The 20,336-nt window shown below is 43.7% G+C and overlaps 1 protein-coding gene across 6 annotated transcripts in view; it reads left to right on the forward strand.

Annotated features, from left to right (window-relative positions):
- The first annotated feature begins 10,862 nt into the window (after nucleotides 1–10,862).
- SMARCB1 (SWI/SNF related BAF chromatin remodeling complex subunit B1) overlaps nucleotides 10,863–20,336 on the forward strand; it is a 67,707-nt gene continuing 58,233 nt past the window's right edge. Inside the window, exon 1 of one of the 6 annotated variants that reach the window (XM_085633721.1) lies at nucleotides 10,863–11,049. In XM_085633721.1, coding sequence (XP_085489847.1) covers nucleotides 10,888–11,049 — 162 coding nt within the window. In that variant the 5' untranslated portion in view covers nucleotides 10,863–10,887. Of the gene's footprint in view, nucleotides 12,723–20,336 lie in introns of all 6 variants that reach the window. The other 5 variants (XM_085633723.1, XM_085633725.1, XM_085633722.1 and 2 more) reach the window with 5 other exon arrangements.

Here is a 20,336-nt window from a genome sequence, read left to right on the forward strand (position 1 = left end):
CTCAAATGTATATGGTGGAGACCACTACACATTGTACGATATCCTAAACCAATATAATGCTAAAAATGTAAAAGATAGTAAAGCGCAACAGTGTGTAAATATTCGATATCTAACCGAATATTCTCAAAGGGGATATTCTATCAGCACATGGAAGGAAAACGACCGACCAGATAAAAACACATTATAGATACCCATGTTTAATTTACCAATAGTGCATAGATTGATGCTCAGAAAAGGAAATAAGAGCCTTGAATATTGGTAATCCCAAAAACCGAAAACAGACAAATTGCGATGTAAAGTAATGCTGACACCATGCATACTATCGTTCTTAGCTATGTAAAGTGACAGACATGTTGTTCAAGTCTTTGTTACGAATAATTCAATGTAACTAAGTATTAGTGTCATCATCAATCAATCAAACATATGGCGAGTCATAACAACCAAAATAAACCTGAAGACTACGCTAGACTCGCAGCAAAAGATATATACCATGCGAGTCAGCGCACTAAACCCAAGTATGTCTATAATTGTTAGAAAAAAACGTCTATAAGTAACTAGTTCCTACCCGTCATAGCGGCATTATAAGCCCAAATATGTCCATAATTATTAGGAAAAACTTCTATAAATAACTTGTTCCTGCCCGTCATGGCGGCATTATAAGCCTGTCTCTCATCTTGATAACACCCGCCGATAATTTGAAAACGCCGATGGAAAGCGCCCACCATAAGAAAGCAGTGTGCGTATGACGTCACCTACCCGCGCCGGCGTTTCGCCGATATCAAAGCCTGTAGAATATGTTGAAAAGGAGGGTACCCCATGTTAGAGTGTATAATATATGTAGGAAATGGCTGTGTGTGACAATTAATCACATTTCATTAAAATTGGTTAAATGTGATATCAAGATGTATACGGCAGAAATAATCATGATAATAAAAACCCAAATCCACATTGTACTCATATTGTTTTTTCGAGAATACATTTCCCCAAAATGAAAAACATATAAATGTAAATGCTATTAACCTAACACAGTAGCATAATTATACCTGTCGATCACCCAAGCTGTTAGACCCCGCCAATGTTTCAAGATCACGGATAAAAGGATACCTCCATAAAAAGAGGAAAATATCTCTAGCACCATATTCGCCCATTTAAATCTCGCCGGTATCTGCACTAGTAGTATATATCAGCAGTAGCCACCATATCAGACTATATAATACGTTTAAGAAATAAACGTATACAACCTCATGTCATGAAACTTGGTTAAGTATGTTATCAAAAATCCCTACCGAGAGTAAAAATTATTTATATGATGCCAAGCATTATCCACATGTGCCACCAATATTGCATAAATAGGCAATATTAAAAATAACATATATCGTACACTGGCCTTCTCCCACACTGATTATAACAGGTTCAGTATGATAGGAAATTCGTATGTGTCGCTCAATCAAAAAGGATTATACACAGTAAATTAGAGGGAGAAAAACAGACGAGGAAGAGAGAGGAGAGAGAGGAAGAATAAAAAGAAGAAAGGGGAGAATTCCATGTTGTAAACTAGAACCATGAGGTAAATATCAAATTCACAACCCTATCTAATACTAAATAAACCTTCTTACAAGATACAGATTAGCAACGAATAGGCATTCTTCCCAAAAAACACAGATTACGACATGAATTGGACAGTGTGACAATAGCCCTAAATTCATATGTATGATGGTCCAGATGGCCCAAAAAGTTGATAATTTGAAATCATGACCAAATAACTGTGTGAAGCATTTATAAGTCCAACCAGTTCTTAGTACAGCCAAAAAACGGAGTTCAAGTACCAAATACAAAGTATATGATCATAGGTGATAATGCATTTCATCATCCGAATTGTGTCCCATCTCTATACATCTAAGACGGCATATCCACATGGCCCCTTTTCTACGCAGAATTAGTTCTCAATTGCCACCACAGGGATTGAGAGGAATATGGTCTATACCATGAAACCATATTTTACAATTTTCCCCATGGTGCTCTCTTCAAATCATAGTTTTTAAGCGCTCTTATATGCTCCTGGATACGTAATTTAAGTGGTCGTACCGTGCTGCCTACTTAGATTTTTTTACACTCACAGCCCAAAATGTAAACAACAAAACTAGTTTTACAATTTATGAAATGTCTTATATCATATTCATTTGTTGTGTTATAATGACATTTTTGCATCTTGTTTTTACCAAAGGGGCAAATATTACAACTCGAGCATGTGTAAAAGCCCTTTGGGGTAGTGGGCAGCCAAGTTTTAGAGCATATATTTTGAGGATAGCTGGGACACAATAGATTACGAAGTGTTTTACCTCTCCGAAATGTTACCCTAGGTGATGCTGTAACATCAGCTCTCAAATTGGGTGTCTCATATAATAAATCCCAACCCCTGACTCGCATGGTATATATCTTTTGCTGCGAGTCTTCAGGTTTATTTTGGTTGTTAAGACTCGCCATATGTTTGATTGATTTATGGTGACACTAATACTTAGTTACATTGAATTATTCGTAACAAAGACTTGAACAACACGTCTGTCACTTAACATAGCTAAGAACGATAGTATGCATGGTGTCAGCATTACGTTACATCGCAATTTGTCTGTTTTCGGTTTTTGGCATTACCAATATTCAAGGCTCTTATTTCCTTTTCTGAGCATCAATCTATGCACTATTGGTATATTAAATATGGGTATCTATAATGTGTTTTTATCTGGTCGGGCGTTTTCCTTTCATGTGCTGATAGAATATCCCCTTTGAGATTATTCGGTTAGATATCGAATATTTACACACTGTTGCGCTTTACTATCTTTTACATTTTTATCATTATATTGGCTTAGGATATCGTACAATGTGTAGTGGTCTCCACCATATACATTTGAGTTTAACACCTTTCTGGTGTTGAAGAGTGATATTTCATAATGCAGGAACATCTTTGGCTTATATATGACGTAGCAGTGGTATAGTCGTTCTATGATTGTAATATTAGGGCTTTATGCCTCAGTTGTTAATCGGTTAAGTTTACGGACACTAATACATTTTCTTACGATGGTTATTTTCTATCAGGTACTGCTGTGAGGTTCCTGTTTTTGTGATAGATTAAGGATTTCACAGTGACAATCATATCACTTTTGCATGGAAGATATTAATAGCGATATTTCGAACGATCCAAATACTCTTTTCAACCTACAAGGTAGGTCGCTTTTTCTAGTCCTTGTTGTTAGATACACAAGATATATGTACATATGACACCCGTTTTTCTGTCAAGCTACATTTTTGGTTCTTTGTTGTGTTTATGTCTCCAGTGACTATAGAAGCACTGGACGCGTAGGTCTTATTGGATCAGGTTTACGAAATTATGAATATTACATCTGCCATTCCGTGGAAATTACAATTAGTATGTTCTATTCTCTTATATTTTTTATACTTTTTTGCTTTTTTCTTCACTTCTCTCTTCTTTTCTCCATTTCTCTTGGTTTTTTCCAAATATAGTGCATCATTTCTTGGCTTGATGATGACTAGGGGTTTGCTGTTCACAATCATGAAGCTGTCAACCCAGTCAACATGAACACTGTTTAGCAATCACATGTGGAGAGTTCATGTTGTCTTTTGTATATACGTTACACTGTGGTCTTTGGAAGGTTTTACTTGTAAAATGGTCATACATAGGTTTATGCCTTAGGAATCTATATTGTCCTGATTTCGTTGTAAATGGTGGTGTTGTCTTTTTCTTTATACATGGTATTATGTCATGCTTGTTCTATTTTAAATGTGGTACGTCATGTCTGTAATTGTATATGTTTGTTTTTATACATTGTTTACATTTAGTCTTTATATATGTTTTAACTTTACAGCCCTGAAGAAGTTCTCCTGTGAGAACGAAACGCGTTGGCTGTGTTTTCTAAAATAGGAAGATTACAATTAAACAATAAAGAAGGACATTTTATCATTTGATGGATCCACTGTGGACTATTTGATTATACTCAGTTGAAGTGGTGCAACCATGATATAAGTTCATTTTCTTAATGGCAGCACTGTGTAATGGTTGCCAGGTTCGTTCCACAGGAGCGTCAGGAACTTGGAGAATAGTCCTCAGTCCTCCCCTACGGCCCTCCGACTCTATCAGACTCTAGAGTATCAGATGGCACGTCAGGGGAAAACAGGGAAACAAAACAAGGAAAGGCGGGGGAAAAAACAGGTCTTGTCGATGGAACCACGTCAGGGACAGTTGAGGGAGTAACTAGCTGCAAGAAAGGAATGTGTTATACTCTGTAGTCACCATACAACCCCAGTGTATGAACAACACACTTCTATGGCACCTACCACAGCTATTAGTCACAGCTAGTAGTATAAGAGGGTGGCGGATTTGGATCAATCCCCGTATTCCTGTACAATAGAAGAACAAAGGTTATGTAACTAACTCAACTCACTAGTAATGAATACGCTATGGATGTATAAGGCTCACCCCTCAGTTCTCCAGGAGGACTATGAGTAACACATGATCGTAGTCCTCTTTATGTTCTCAGAGAGAGGTGCGTGCTTGTTCTTCTAGTGGGTATGGTAATAATCTGCCAAGGAATTCAACCAGACTAATTACATCCAAACTTAACATAAACAGTAATATGTATAATAAGGCAGCGCTATGCGCTGTTACCGTGATTCTGGTGAAATTAGCCTTCACATGTACACTGCACTGTGGTCCACGCAAGTACCCCAAATAAATAATAGAACAGGGTCTTCACTGGGAAGGCGAGAGAACATCTCCAGCCAGTAAGCAAGGATCGTAAGCAGTGCCCGGCCAAGCAACGGGAATAAGTCCGGCTGCGGGGCGGAGCACCCGGAGAGGGAATACGGGGAAAAACAGCCGTGGAACACGAATTAGATTCAAACGTGATCAAACTACTGTAACTGTGGAACAGCGCTACTAGGAAGAAAGCAGCCACTTTCAACAATAGCTGCAATAGCGGCGAAGATATGCCAGGAGGAAAACCGCAGCTATCAGCAACAGACGTCTACAGAACAGACGCCAACGGAAACAGGAAATCCTAAAGCGGAAGTCAGGCAAAACAAACAAGGATGGAAACGGGGCTAGGAGCAAGAACGCTAAGCGGCGTTTGAGTGAAACCATGCTCCTTAAATACTGGAAATGTCTTGGGGCATGACCGCGGGGCATGACACACTGCACTTACAGGACCCAGGAATGGACCTGGGTACTGTAGGGGTACAGGGCTCATGCACCTGTACCCTCACCACTGGCGCAGGGCACCCAGCTAGAGGGGTGACTGATGTATGCCAGGGCAGTGGTTTGTGGGCATGGCACACAGGGATGTGTGCCATGTTGACTCTTTGTTTTGTTCTGCACCTAGACACGCAGCCTGCAAAGGCAGTGTGTGTGTCAGGGTACAGGGCCTCTAAGGGTGGCACAATAAGTGCTGCAGCCCTTAGGGGCCTTCTCTGGTCACAGTGCCCTGGGTACCTATGGTACCATTTACCAGGGGCTGACATGTGGCCAGAGATGCCAATTGGGTGTAGGCTTTAATGCAGTTTTAGGGAAGGAACACAGGCCCTGGGTACCTGATTGGCAGGAGCCCAGGGCACACTCAGTCAAAGCACATCAGCAATTCAAAAAGTGGGGGCATACCATGCAAGAAAGAGGGCACTTTCTCACAGTCACTCCCCTGCATTCGCAGGCACCGTAATGCAACTGACCGGTCTGCTGACCCTGAGCTCCTGCAGACTCCAAACGCTCCAGCAACACAGGAGGTGGGTTCTCATATCCCTTGAGGTCGATCTGCCCTCTCAACGAGTTTGAGGCCAGCATCCCTCGTAGGGATCGCATAACCCGAACCTCTATGCACCACGTTCTTTTGCAAGTGCATATGCTTGTTGGTGATATCTGAGCTTGTGAATTGGACTCCGTGTAGTCCTGACCCCGAGCAGTATTTCCACCAAAGAACTCCGTCCTCCTCGCACCGAGTGCTCCGTTGGCTGGTACTTTGTGATCTTGCTCGAGGTCCCCTCGTGACTCCTGGTCATTTGGTCTGTGGGTCCTCTTGAGGGTCATCATGATTTTTATTGGGCTTCCCTGGTTGCTCCAGATGTGTCCTGACTCCCCATTGCTTGGTGAATCACCTGGACCGTGCTGGTCCACACCGTAACCTGCTTGACCTTCCTGCGTGGGTTGCTGTTGTCAAGGCTTGTTGGTGCTCCAGCCGGACACTGACCCCTCAGCACTCTACATCCTTCGCGGGAAAGCTCGCATCCGGCTCCTGGTCATCCTAGAAGTTTCCTGGACCTTGTGGCTGCAGAGTCAAGCATCCCTTCTTCGCACCTGAAGCACCCAACATCGGTCGGCATTCGTCTACCGAGTCCCTGGTCACCCTGAAGTGACCCAGACTCTGTCCCCTCTGCTTTCAGGTTCCTTCTGTCACAAATCCACCCTTGGATTCCTACGGACACTTTCTTCCTTCCCGGCAGCAGCTCTTCTTTGAAGCCCTCCATTGAAAACGACGGCGGTTTCCGACAACACTCCAGACCAATGCACCCAGCTCCTCTGGGATAGGTAACTCGGGTACTCTGGTATCCACGGGTGGGGTGGCTCTCCAACCTCCTAAGTTCCAAAGGGTTTCCTCAAAGTCCACTGAGAAGGTTCCTTAACCTTTAAAATTGTAACAGCGACTTCCCCATAGAATTGTACTGAGCCCGTGGTCGTGTTAGCACACTGCACCCGTCCTCCGTGGGGTCCCTTTCTAATCACCTTGGGTGGTTCCTTGGGGTCCCAGCGATTCTACGTTTTCTAGACACTGTCTTGACTCCAGTCATGGTTCTTATACCACTATTTTAGTATATGGTTTGGTCTTCCCCGGGAGCCCATTTTGTATTGCGCTACTTACAACTGTTTCTTTTCTAAAGTATTGTGTGTTTTGTGTAGTATCCTCATGAAGAGGATACTAAAGAGTGTTATATAAATAAATACATATTTTTATATCTACTGTGTGGTTCTCCTTTGATTTAGTTAATACCAAAGGTGATATTCTGGTCAAATAAGCTGTTTTACAATCCTTCAAGATTAAGCCTGAAGGCTGCTCTCCCCAGCTTTGACCTCATATATCAAAAGGGTCGTTTGGACTGGTGCAAGGTGCCCACTCTAATTAGTGGGCAGCATATACCAGGCCAACTTCTCACAGGCAGAACAATAGGTATCTTGTCACCACGTCCCAGACAGGGTTTAGTGTGTTGGGGCCAGGTGGGAGCCCCACTCAGTCTGCTTGAAGGGCACATTTGGTGCCCTCCTAGCATAGTCCAGTTCAAACCAGCTCAAGGAGCCGTTGGCTCCCGTTCTGGCACGAAACTGGACATAGGACATGGGCGTATCCTCCCCACTGTCCGACCTCTACCCTGGGAGGGAACCCTGAATCGCCCCAACCCTTTCCTTAGGGTACTTAAGGGCTTACCTGAGGGTGGTTCCCAAGAATCATCGTGGGACAAGATTTATTTTAAGACACCACTTCTTCGACCGTCTGGGCACTCTGGACTTCGCTCTGGGCAACAAGGCTGCAACTGGGAAGACTCCTGCTGCTGCTGATCTCGTTGCCCTGCTCGTCTGCTGCAACGTCTGTGCCTGTGCTCCACACATGAACCTTCCAAGGTCTGTGGGCATCCTAGACACCTGAAGGAATCTCCCTTGAAGTGAAGGAGTCACTTCCCTGCATCTGCAAGCACTGAAACTAAGCTGACCAGTCTGCTGATGTTGGGCTTCCACGGACTCCGAAAGGCTCAGCAATACAGGTGGTGGTACTTCACATCCCTTGAGGCCTGCCCTGTCCTCTCATCAAGCTTGAGGCAAGTATCCCTCGTCGGAGCCGCAGGAACCGAACCCCTGTGCACCGCGTCGACTTCCTGTTGAAAAGGATTGTTGGCTTCCTTCCATCAAGATCTTCGTGCTCCAAGTAGCCCCCACCTCAAGCATCTCCCATGACCAAGATCTTTGTCCTCACCAGATCACTTGCACCGTGGGCCTTCATCTTTGGTGAACTGCTAGAGGTCCTATCGCAACTCTAGTGCCTCTGGGTCCTCTTGAGGGTCTTATTTGCTCTCTGGGGGCTCTCCTGATTGCTCGAGACCTGCCCTGACTCCCCTGCTTGTGGCGAGTCACCTGAACCTTGCTGGTCCAGACACTGCACCTTCTTCTCTTTCCATATTATTTGCAGTTGCCAAGGCTTGTTGGTGCTCTCGACAGACACCGACCCCTCAACTCTCGACAGCCAGCGTGGGACAGCTTGTGAATGGCCCCTGGTTTTCACAGCATCGCCTGGTCCTCACAGCTGCTGCTCCAAGTTCACCGTCAACTCCCCTACAACACTCAACTTCGGTGGGCATTCGTCTTCCGGGCCTCCTGGTCACTTCCAAGTGGCATAGACTCTGTCCCCTCCGCTTGCAGGTACTTCTCGACTACAATCCACCTTTGGGTTCCACCGGACACTTTCATCTTCTCCAGCAGCAGCATCTTCCTGAAGTCCTCCATTGAGTTTGAATGCGGTTTCCGATGCCACTTCACACCTATGCACAGGCTTCTTTGATGTAGGCATCCTGGTTCCTAGGGTATCCACGGGTGGGGTGGCTCTCCAACGTTCTGTGTTCCACAGGGTTTCTTCAGGTTCCACTGGGAAGGGTCCTTCTTCTTTAAAATTGTAACGGCGACTTGCCCAATTTACTTGAATTGAGCATGCGGTCGTGTTCCCACTCTGCACACGGTCTCCGTGGGGTTCCTGGTTACTTATCTCGGGTGGTTCCTTGGGTCCCTAGCACTTCTATGTTTTCTGGGTCAAGTCTCGACTTAGGTTGTGGTTCGCTTTCCACTATTTTGGTATATGGTTTGGTCTCCCCCGGCGACCACTTTGTATACGGGCTGCTTACCTGTTTTTTTTGCAAAATATTGTGTGCATTATGTTATATCTCCAGGTAGGAGATATTGTTATGTGTTAGTGAGTGTCTTATAATAAATACATATTTTTATAAATACACTGTGTGTTTCTTTTTCACTTAACCTATACCAATAAGATTAAGATCTGGTAAAACTAGCTGCTTTACACTCCTTTTGGACTAAGCCTGAAGGCTGCTCCCCACAGCTACTACTTTGAAAGCTTTGTAAGGTTGTCTAAGATCACTACAATCACCATATGGGTTGTCTGGATTAGTGCAGGGTGCTACACTTACATAAGTGAGCATCATATACTAAGCCAGCCTGCTACAGATACATACAACATCCTTTACAGTAAACTCACCATTGTTGATAGTGCAAAGTCTCTGGGTGTCATCCTGGACAAACGACTCCACCTGCACTCTCAAAGCAGGACCATGGCCAAATACGCATGCTATCAACTATGTCTTATGTGGGGAAGACGCTGCTATATCTCAGAACAAGATCTATAATCTCCTGCTCATAAACTGGTCCTCTCCAAAATAGACTATTATTACTCTCTCCTGACTGGTCTCCGCAAAACCCATCTTACCCCCTGAAAAAGATTTTTCACTTGTCAGCACGCTTCGTCTACGGGCCACAAGAAATAACCACATTACACCCATGAAGATCACTCTCTGATGGCTGCCAACTGAAGCCAGAACTATTTATAAGACTGCCTGCACACATTCACTCCCCGCTATCTGGAGGACAAACTCAAACTATCAGGCGCCTCCAGACCATCACAAAACGCTGAAGCAATCTTGCTTGAAACCCTGTCCTTTATAAAGGTAATACTGATGGCACAATCCTTCTCAGGTAGCACAACTAGAATCTGAAATACATTACCTCCAAATCTCCACATCTATCTCGCTGGCGACTTCGTCTATTTAAACTCACTACTCACTTTGATGCACCGTGTGACCACCAATCCTACTTTCACTTCTGGAAAAACGTAATACTGTCTCTTCTCCATAAATTCCTAAACGTATCCACCTAAACTGTCCTGCTTGATCCACCAAGTACCCCCTCTAACAAAATCACTTTTCACTCTGACCTCGATCCTAACCCCCCTCTGGATACCCCACCCCTTCCATATATTGTATTTCTATTTGCTCCCCACTTGTATACACCTCCTATAAAAGAGTACTCTTTACCTGCTTCTTGCCCTGAAGTTTAGGACTTCTTCTCCAGCTTTGATATGCTTACGTAAATAATGTAAACCATGCACATGTAACTCCTGTAATGCCTTTGCTATGGTAATAGTTCCTGTAATCGATCTTTATGTTATTTTTGTAAAGCGCTCTGATGCCCTCGGGTGTTGCTCGTGCTATTTAAATACAACAAAAAATAATAATAATATATATATATTTTTTAACACACCTCCATGCACACACTCTACACGGACTGTGTCAGAATACTTTTCCTACTCCTGTAGGAGATGAACCATCAAGAAAATTATTTGATCACTCCCCACCCCATCTCGCCTCCCGAAAGACCACTCACCCCCTCGTCTATATTGCAAACGTGGCGGCCATGTTGGATTGGAATATTTTTCCGTATAGAAAACATCAATAAGAGTACTTTTGAAACCTATAGTTACAAAAATGGGAAAGAAGTAGAGGTACGTCATGGGGTGTGTTTATAATTAACAAAAAAGAGCTTCGATACATTGTGGAACCGTGCATTTTTTAATTTATGAAAGAAAAGAGAACACGGATGAGGGTCTCAAATAGTTTGTATTAATAATATTGAAAAAATATGTAGGATTCGTGTTGCAAGTTAGTCGCCGTTAACAGCGAAACATTACCTACTCCAATAATTTTTGGTTTCTATTCGCCGCCTCCGAGTCTCGTGCACGAGCCCCTTCCTTTGCTCCTCGGCGCGTAACCTATTCGAAGCGCATGCGCAGTGGGTGCGGAGGGAGTCCGGTAGGGAGTGAAGAACGGGGCCTGAAAGCCAGAGAGTCCGCCAGGATGATCATGGCGCTAAGCAAGACTTTCGGCCAGAAGCCCGTTAAGTTTCAGCTGGAGGAGGGCGGAGACTTCTTCATGATCGGCTCCGAGGTGCGGGTGGGCCTGTCCCGCCATTAGGAGCCCCCGGAAGGAAGGAAAAGAAGACAAAGGCTTCCCCTTAGTTGGGTTAGCTAGGGCCTTTTGGGGGTCTTGGCGATGGGCGCGTTGTCAGGAGCACGGGGAAGAGAAATCTAAAGTGGGTACTGGGGGAAAAGGGGACGGAGCATAGGGCAGATACCCTAGTGTAGTGTAAGGAAGGAGACGAGAGCACTGTGTGGGACTCGGCATGCGGAGCTGTTATGGGGGCGTTGGTGAGGATAGTGAGGATAAATCCTATGTTGCTTAGTGACAAGGGGGTGTTGCTGTAGAATGTAAAGAGCCCCTAGTGTATATTATGATTGAGAGACCCCATAGTGTGTTATAAGAGGGAAGCCCTCCCATGGGTATGCAGAAGAGATTCTTGTGTGGACTATGAGGGAAGAAGCCTTGGATAAAGTATACATACGTTTACCCTCCATGGGGTGGTTGAGAATAGTGAGGCAAGTACTGTGGTGGAAGGGGACCCGTTGTTAGTTGTATGCTGTATTACATTTGTTAAATGACACTCGTATAGCTCAACGTCGTCATTAGTATGGCACCCTCCATTCCTGTGAGTAACATGGACCATATGCGCTTGAAATGTGGGGTGTGTAAAGGGAGCCACGTTAAGGGACAAGGGAATAGGGTGCTGTGATGAATAAGAAATCCCTGTGAGGTGTATAATGAAAGCCTTATGAGGCCATGTAGAAGAGACACCTGTCAGGTGCATGAGGGACACATCCCTATGAGATTAATTGTGCATACCCTGGGAGAGCTTTGCCGGACGGAGCCATATGAAAAAGCAACGTGCATGAAGTGTCTAGACATGGGAGCCTTGTTATGTTGTTCTGTATTGCAATAGGTGTGCTTTTGTCTGCATTCTTGGCCTCGTGACATTCGTTGTGGAGGATTTTGTTTAGTTTAGTTTAAGTTTAAAGGAGTTTGTAGAGCGCATGGTAACACCTCCCGGCGTGTCCCCGCGCTGTTATTGAACCAAGTTGGCGTGGGTCTTCAGTTTGGAGAGTATGGGTTATCTTCACATAGGTGTTTCGTAAAGGGGCTGAAGGGTTCTTCTTGCGACCTTGAAATGTAACCCGTGTGTGGTGGGTTTTCTTTGCATGGTAGTTTGTAGTGGTTGTTGAGGAATTAAGGCCCTCTGCCTAAACTTTGTCAGCTATAGCAGTGTTGTCATGTAGGAGTAATGGGTCATATGGCCTTTCAAATGACCTATGTTGTGTGTCAGTTTTTCGAGGGACGTGTTTGTGCCTCATCTCTTTATCAATGAGGAAGTATTGTTCCTGGTCGTAAAGTCTAACAGAAATTAGCCACACTGGGTTATTGTTATCCAGTTTCCTTGTGGTGCAATAGGTCTGTCCCTGTCTTGCACTGCTTCTGTCATTATTGGATTCAGTGCCCTTGTACTGTCTGATGTTTCTTGGCCCATTGCCAGTCATTTGTGGGAGTCCCCCTTTCCCTGTGTCTCCTTTCCTCTTAGTTAACCGTACCCACACCAGAGATTATTTTTCCCCAAGACCTCCTTGGCTCCATGTCCTTCTCAAGCCCTTATTATTGAAGCTTTTTGTTGACTCCCTGGGATGAATTGATGGATGGAGCCCAACAGTCTGGTAGACAGACGTAGAGATAATGTGAGTGCATCGGTTAATGAAAGTGTGCATGAGAGGTTTAAGAAGTAGGATATGCTGAGCTAGCGGAGCAGGGACAACTGTGAAAAATATTGGGAAGGAAAAGATGGGAAATGTGCAAACCAGGGCTGGGGCACAGAGTTAATATAGTGTAGATGTGGTGCTATAATGGGAATGCAGGACTGATGGGTTATCTGAATCCTGTTTATTTTAATTTATTTATTAAAGGTATTTATGTAGCATAGACCTAGCCAGGCAGGCACAGAAGCGCTTCACACCAGAGATGTAGCATAGTAGATTAACATAAAACATTGACGGCAATCAGATCCAGTAGCAATGTTCCAGAGAAGGCACTATCTAGATGCTAGTTATAATTTGAATAGGTGGGTTTTTATAGTCTTTTAATATGATAGAAGCTTATTGACTAGTCTTAAGTTTTCTGGGAGTTCATTCCAAATTCTTGGGGCTGGACAGGAAAATATTTCATTTGCTCCTATGGGACTGGAGAGGGGATACGAGGGCCGAAAGTTAATTTGCTGATTATAAGAACATGGAATGAGTGGTATTGTAAGACAACAGTGGTAGGTTATTGCAAGACTAGAGTGGGGGTAGTGCAAAATAGAGTGGGGGTTGGTGGACAGGAGAGTTTATAGTGACAGGTGATTGTGATGAATGGCTGTTACACTATAGATCTTTGCAACTATGGAGGTGGAGGGAGAACATGAAAGTTTTGTAATGATTGTGGGAAAATGGAAGGACAGCCTTGAGACAGTTGATGCCTTCAGAGAGGCGTGCATCTAAATGTTCCCTGCCAGATATGAATTTTAAAACAGCTTTGAGAGCCATGATATTTATTTTGAAAGTTTTTATATAGCGCGAATGTGACCCACAGGGTAGCACAGCGCTTTGCAGATGGTCATGTGAAAAGATACAAGAAAGCAAACAACATATATTTGGTATAGTTCGTAACAGCTCCCAAGGTGCGGGGAGCTGCCACTGCATGGTCCAAGCTGCCACATATATGTAGACTACATACATAGACATATATACAGTCATGTACAAACATAGCTGCAAATATTGCACCGACCCATGGCTCAGAGAATAGACCCATAGATTCTAGAGTAGAAATTTGTTAATTAGTAGCACTTTAAATTCTTTTTTGAATGATGCAGTCAATGGGTTCAAAATCCTGATTGCTATGGGTAGAGTTCTGAATTTGCGGTGCAATACCTGAGAAGGCTCGGTTGTAGGTTTTCTTTTTGTGAAATTTCTGCGGTTTCAACAGTTAAATGCTGGTGCTTCTAAAGGAGCTGCAGCCACCAGAAAGCTAAAGTTTTTGTTTAAGATAATTCGAGGTGTTGAAGAGTATGTAGAGCTTTATGGGTCATGTACTTAATTTTTAACTGTATCCTTGCCTCATAAAGGAGTCACCTTAAAAGATTTCAGATTGGGAGAGATGTAGTTAGTTATTTGAGATCCTGTGATGAGCCTTTCAGCAGAGTTGAGAGATGCTTTTAGTGGAGCCAGTTTAGATCTAGACAAACCGCAAAGGGTTGCATTTCCATAATCCAGCCAAGAAATCAGTAGAGCTTGAACAGCTGACTTGAAGTCGTCTGGAGGGAGGAAGGGCGTTATTTTCCTAAGGATATTCATTTTTAATTTGCACCTTTAGTAAATATACTGGTGTGTTCCTTCATATTCAGGTTCTTTCCCAGAGTGATTCCCAGTGATCTTGTGGAATTTCTAACCTATGGTAAACAATTAGGAGCTGTTAGTTTCTTCATTGGTGCATGACTGGGAGGGGCGATTGAGAGGAAGTCTGTATTAAGATCGTTGAGTTTGAGGTGGTTGCAGGTCAGCCAGTTGTGGGTTTTTTGTTGAGTTATGTTGAGAGTCCTTATCTCCTCTGGGGAGGAGAGTTTCAGGTAAAGCTGGGTGTCATCAGCATACATGTGAAAGTGGATGTTAGATAATTTCAGTTAGAGGTTCCATAAATAGGTACAGAGAGTGGGTGAGAGCGCGGACTCCTGTGGGTCACCTAGTGTGACTGGCGTGGGATTGGACAGGGACTGGTTCACCTTGATACTTTGAGTTCTGTTGTAGAGAATCGGGCAAAATTTTTTTTTAGGGGGGATCCTGATAACCTTTCCTGTGTTCCAGTAAGTCTGGGAGGCTGTCCGCTTTGACCATATCAAAAGTTGACTAGAGGTCTAGGAGGATAAAAAGGCAGGATTCGTCCTGATCCAGCATTTTATTGCGTCATTGACTGTTAGAGCAGATTCAGTGCTGCGGCTCTGATGGAAGCCGGATTGGATTTAGTCTAAGAGTTGAAAATGGTCTGTGTGTTTGGGTAATTGGACATGGACACATTTCTCCAGGAGATTTGCCAGTGTCTGGATGTTGGCGATTGGACGTACGTTGTTTGGGTACATGTGATCCGCCGTGTTTTTTTTAATGATGGGAGATTACCTGCCCTGACTTCAGGCAGTCGGGTATAGTACCTTGCAGCAGTGAGGCATTTATTATCTTGGTCCAAAGTGGGAGTAGTAACAGTTTAATTTTGCAGAAGATTTTCAATGGCAAAGGGTCACTGAAATGGTTTGAAGGTTTTAGTGCTGTTAGCGTTTTAAGAATGCTTTCGAGCTTCTGATGCACTTGTTATAAGTGCTCCTCAGCGATCTCATGCACTTGAGGTGTTTTATCAGTGGTGAGAATCTCCATAAACGTTCGGCTTGTCTCCGACTACTACGATCTTCTGTATTTAGGCAACCATTGTACCATGCAATGGTGTGGAATTTAATAAAAGGTCTACTTGTCCATGAGGCACGCTGCTTCATAAATCTACTTGTCCTGTAACAAAATCCACTTGTCCCCTTTGTGCCATGTAATGCGACGACAAATTATGGCGGCAATCTCATTATATAAGAGCTCTGATATAGCCTCTCTGATTATGCCAGGGCTCATACCGTAGTAGGGTTTGAATACTAGTAATTCCCTTATTTTACCATGTTTCCACAGATCTACATACTAGGGATGAAGGTAGTGGTAAGCAATAGTTCCAGGGTGGGAATGCCTTTTTGAGTCTCTGCAAACCTACTAAATTGCATGTTTTAAGGATTTTCACCAACTCTTCTCTAATCTTTTCCCATGCTGAGAAAAGTTGCAAATTTACTCCTGACAATGGCAGACATAAAAATTCTTCTAGGGATGGGGAAAAGTGGTTGGAGGGAATGTGAACCTGCAAACACTCAGCAGATTTTTGCATGAGCAATTCTACCCATGCATAGTTGTTCATGCTTAAATGCAGTTGACAAATATTTTCTAGGAGAACTATTTCTTGGCCTTCTTCTGTAAATTCTTGTGAATTCACCAAGCCGTAAATTTGCTCTTGATGCATAGACATCTACCATGGTTGCACTTTTTGATACTTTCATTAATAATTGGGCTCCTTATTTGGTCTAGTGTCAACCATGACCTTTTGTGTAAATGCAGTTGACAAATATTTTATAGGAGAACCATTTCTTGGCCTTCTTCTGTAAATTCTTGTGAATACACCAAGCCGTAAATCTGCTCTTAATGCATAGACATATACCATGGTTGCACTTTTTGAGACTTTCATTAATAATTGGGCCCCTTATTTGGTCTGGTGTCAACCATAACCTTTTGTGTTTATTAAAATTCTGTCTCTCTTTGTGTCCGTCAAATTTGCTGGCTTCACTGTGAGTGACAGTATTCTGCTATTTCACAAGGAACCTATCGGCACACAAAGTAGTTTTGTTCAGTGTCAGGAACTACTGTGGCAATGTGTGCTTTTGATACCAAAAAAAGTTTTGCCTTTGCCAATGTTTGTTATAATGGTAAGTACCTAGCAGCTCCCACACCAATAATGTTTTACAAAAACCATGCCAAAACAAGACACATTGACAAAACCAAAAGGCTGACCACCAATTTCAGACCTACTAGCATTGTCAATGCATGTTTATTTTTGTTTCCCATAATCTTATTGAAACTTTTTACACCGATTTTCCATTATGAATATTTATTGGAAATGCTAGCATACATCAACACATTTTACTTTATGATGCTGCAAAGAAATGGTACCTAAAATATTACAGTAGTTTAGCAAAATGTTTTTTTTTTTCCTATTTGCATTTTTTATCAAGATTTAATTTTGAAAGCAAAGAATCAAGTCTTGCTTTAAGCTTCTGCAAATATTTGCATCCAAGCGGAAAGCATTCTGGGAGCATTATACATAGCCTCATATTGCTAAACTTTGGGAGGGAGTTTGTTTTAGCTGTGAAAAATGAGGAAAATTCTACACTACTCAACTGATTTCAATGTTAGGAGTGAGGATTTGGCTAGTTTTTAGATCTCGCCTTGCTATCGCGTGAGCGATCGCAAAGCAAGACTATTGTAAGTTTTTTTTTTTTTAAAGTGCTCCCAAAAAGCGGATTGCATGGCTAGCACGCGCACAATCAAGCGCATCGTGCCGCCATGCAATCCGTTTGGCATCGCACTTCAAAGGGTCCGCTCCACCGCCTGGAAGGCGCGCCCCCGCCAAGCGCGCGCGCCACGCTCTGCCGGGCTTGTTTTGTGTGGGTCAAGTTACGTATCTACACAACGCGCCGCACTTGTGGTTTCTCTTTCAATATGCGGGCTGCCTGCTTTTGCACACATTATTTTTTAGAGCGCAGTGCTTTTCACAAGCACTAGTGTCTACCTGTTAATTCGCGCTACTCTTTTAACATTACTTTTTTGTACCCGTGCTGCTCTTCTCGCCAGTTCTCAGAACAGCTGGTTTGTCTACTACTATGCTGTCAGTACTCTGTAAAGCCCCATACGGCGCTTGGTTGCAAACAATGTCTCCTATGCAACCTCCTAAATGGAACTGTATTTCGCCACTCGCTATTTTCAGAAAACTACAGACAAACCGGAAAAGACATGGTAATTTAACTTTCAGGTCACTGTGACGCTGTGATTGACTTCGGGTGAGATGAGATCCTGGCGGTTGTCATAGAAATATCGAAGTCCAGCACAATGTGGTGAACTGCACCAGCTTTGGGGAGCAAGGGAATGCATCCCCCAGCGCAAGCGCACCTAGCGGACGACATCTGCGCTGCCAAACGGACACTTCTAAGCACTAAAAGGCTGTCCCTGTTGTTACTTCCTTCCCGGAAATAAAAAGGGTACTGTGTTTTCGGTGTTGTATCTGTCCCGTAGCTGGCGCGTTAATTACCTGTGAAAGTTGATGCATTCACAGGTGTATTAAAGGCATGTTTTCACACTATCATCAGATATTTCGTTCTCACACTCTACCTTGTCTGCGCTTCGCCAGCTCCATAATGTTAACAGAAACGGCCAAGGTCACTGGAATCAGGCTGAAGTTGCCAGTTTGGTTTCCGTGAAATTTCATGTATTTTATTAAATGATGTCGATCTGTGTATGAGTGAACAGCAAATGCAGGCCGAGGCAATGGCCGTCAGGCCTTTTGACTTATTTGGGACACACTCTGGGCTTTAAGTGGGCTGGGTCTTGCCGGTGCTCAGCACCGGCTGTTCTTAAAAGCAGGTGCCAAGATGGGTCCGTATCGGGCTCTTCACTTTCGTCCTCACTCTCAGAATGGAAAAAAAAATCTTCACTCTGCAGCAGTTCACTGTTTTTGATGTAAGTTTTATTTGTTTGCTGTTCTATATTGTAAAACTCAAAAGTGCTTTACGTGAGCATCAACAAGGACATAATAACTGATTTTTTGGTAGGCATGGGTGATTAAGTGATTTGCCCAGAAACACAGGATGTTGAGCCGACGATGAGACTCAAACCTGCTTCCTCAGCTCCAACGCTGGCATCTCCAGCCATACACCACGCCCTCTCATACAAGAACTATAGCATTTTTAATGTTAGAAGCAATGAAGCCATATCTGTATGTATGCATGGAGAATATTTATCTTATCCAATTTACAACCTTTGACAAAGCCAATAGTCCTGGTTTGTTGTAGGTGTAATGTTACATGTGGTATTATATATGGGGAGGCAATGAAAGAAGCAGCAAAATACCAGTCGGGCGGCACATTATGCTGAGCACATATTTTTAGCATAAATGTTTTAAGTCACGCCATTAACTATATTGGCCGTGCCCCTTTGAGAGACACCCCACTGGACCTGGACACACTCCATTTTTACAGCACAAAAATACATTCTTTTGATTGTGCCGCTTAAAACGTTTTGATTGCACTATAAATTGACGAGAGAAGACTAACTTCTCCTGATTTGTTTTCTAAATCTCCATTCGAGGCCTACTCAAATGTTGGCATACAGTATGAATACCAAACCCCCTTGTTATTTTTTTTTTGTAAACAAACTTTATTGCAGTTTTAATATGACATGACAGCAAGTACAACAATGACTAATGCGAGATGGACCATGCCTAAATAAGTCACGTTCTATGGAGCTCCTGCCAAGGCCTCCCGAACAAAGTCTGTCGCATCGATATCCCTCTACAAGCAACATCATAAGGCAGTGTCGTTCCATAATCCCCCCCATGCTGAGAGCTCATCCAGCACATTCAATATCAAAGGCATCTGGAAGGAGCATCACACCCACAACCCCTATTCCCCCTCTTGGTCCTGCAAGCCTGCACATCGTCAGCAATGTCAGGTTAGACACGGTCTATTGACCCATCCTGAGTATCCAGTTCAAAAGTGTCTTAGGGGCCCTCGCTGCAAGCCTCCGCAATAGATAACAAGTTAACAAAACACCCTCGGCCCACTCCCACTCCCAGTCCCTCCAACTCCCCTCCCCCACTGTCAGACATGTCGCTCCATCCGCTATCTTCCAGTATTAATGATGAGCCCCGCTGATTGGACCACTGGTATCGTACTGTCAGGGGACGAATGAATGGGAGTTACCACTCAATACCCGCTACCCTCCAACCCCCCCCACCCCTCCGCTCAGGAAGGGCGATTCGGCTATGCGTGTGCACTAGTGTTGTCGTGAAGGAGATCGGTCAACGTCAGCTGTCGGTGTCCGAAGCAGGTCCACCAACGCCACCCATGCTCTGGCTGCAGTCAACATTTTGTCATTATCGGCCCTCTGGGCCATTTGGAGTCTGAGACTCCCCTCGCAGTCGGCCTACTTTGTAAATTCCCGCAGACATCGCGCGGCATTAGGCGCCGTGGCCGCTTTCCAATGACTAGTGATTTCTCGCTTAGCTAGGACTAGTCCCAACCAAACCCCCTTTTTATTGCCTATATGGTATTGCATACAAAGTTTCAGCAGCACTCTGTTACAGGCATAAACAAACTTCTGCTTGCCAATCAATAAATCAGAATTGAAGCTTTTATTGTGAAAATGAAATCTACAGCATTTAAGAAGATGCAGTAAAGAACATTTAAAGAAGATACGCTAAAGTTATACCTCAAATGTTACCACTAATGTGAGCTGCTAAATACCAGGGGCACAACTAGACCCGAACTTCAAAGGGGGGAGGGGAGGGGGTCTAAAACTCACGTCCAGGACAGGTAGTCTGTTGTTTTGAGGTCCCTGTCTGCCTGTGCCCCCTCCTTGTGTGTGCACATGCGTTTTATGGATTATAACCCATCTCCTTCCTTTCTTCTGAAA

This window comes from Triturus cristatus, chromosome 11, assembly GCF_964204655.1.
Source record: "Triturus cristatus chromosome 11, aTriCri1.1, whole genome shotgun sequence".
Taxonomy (NCBI): domain Eukaryota; kingdom Metazoa; phylum Chordata; class Amphibia; order Caudata; family Salamandridae; genus Triturus; species Triturus cristatus.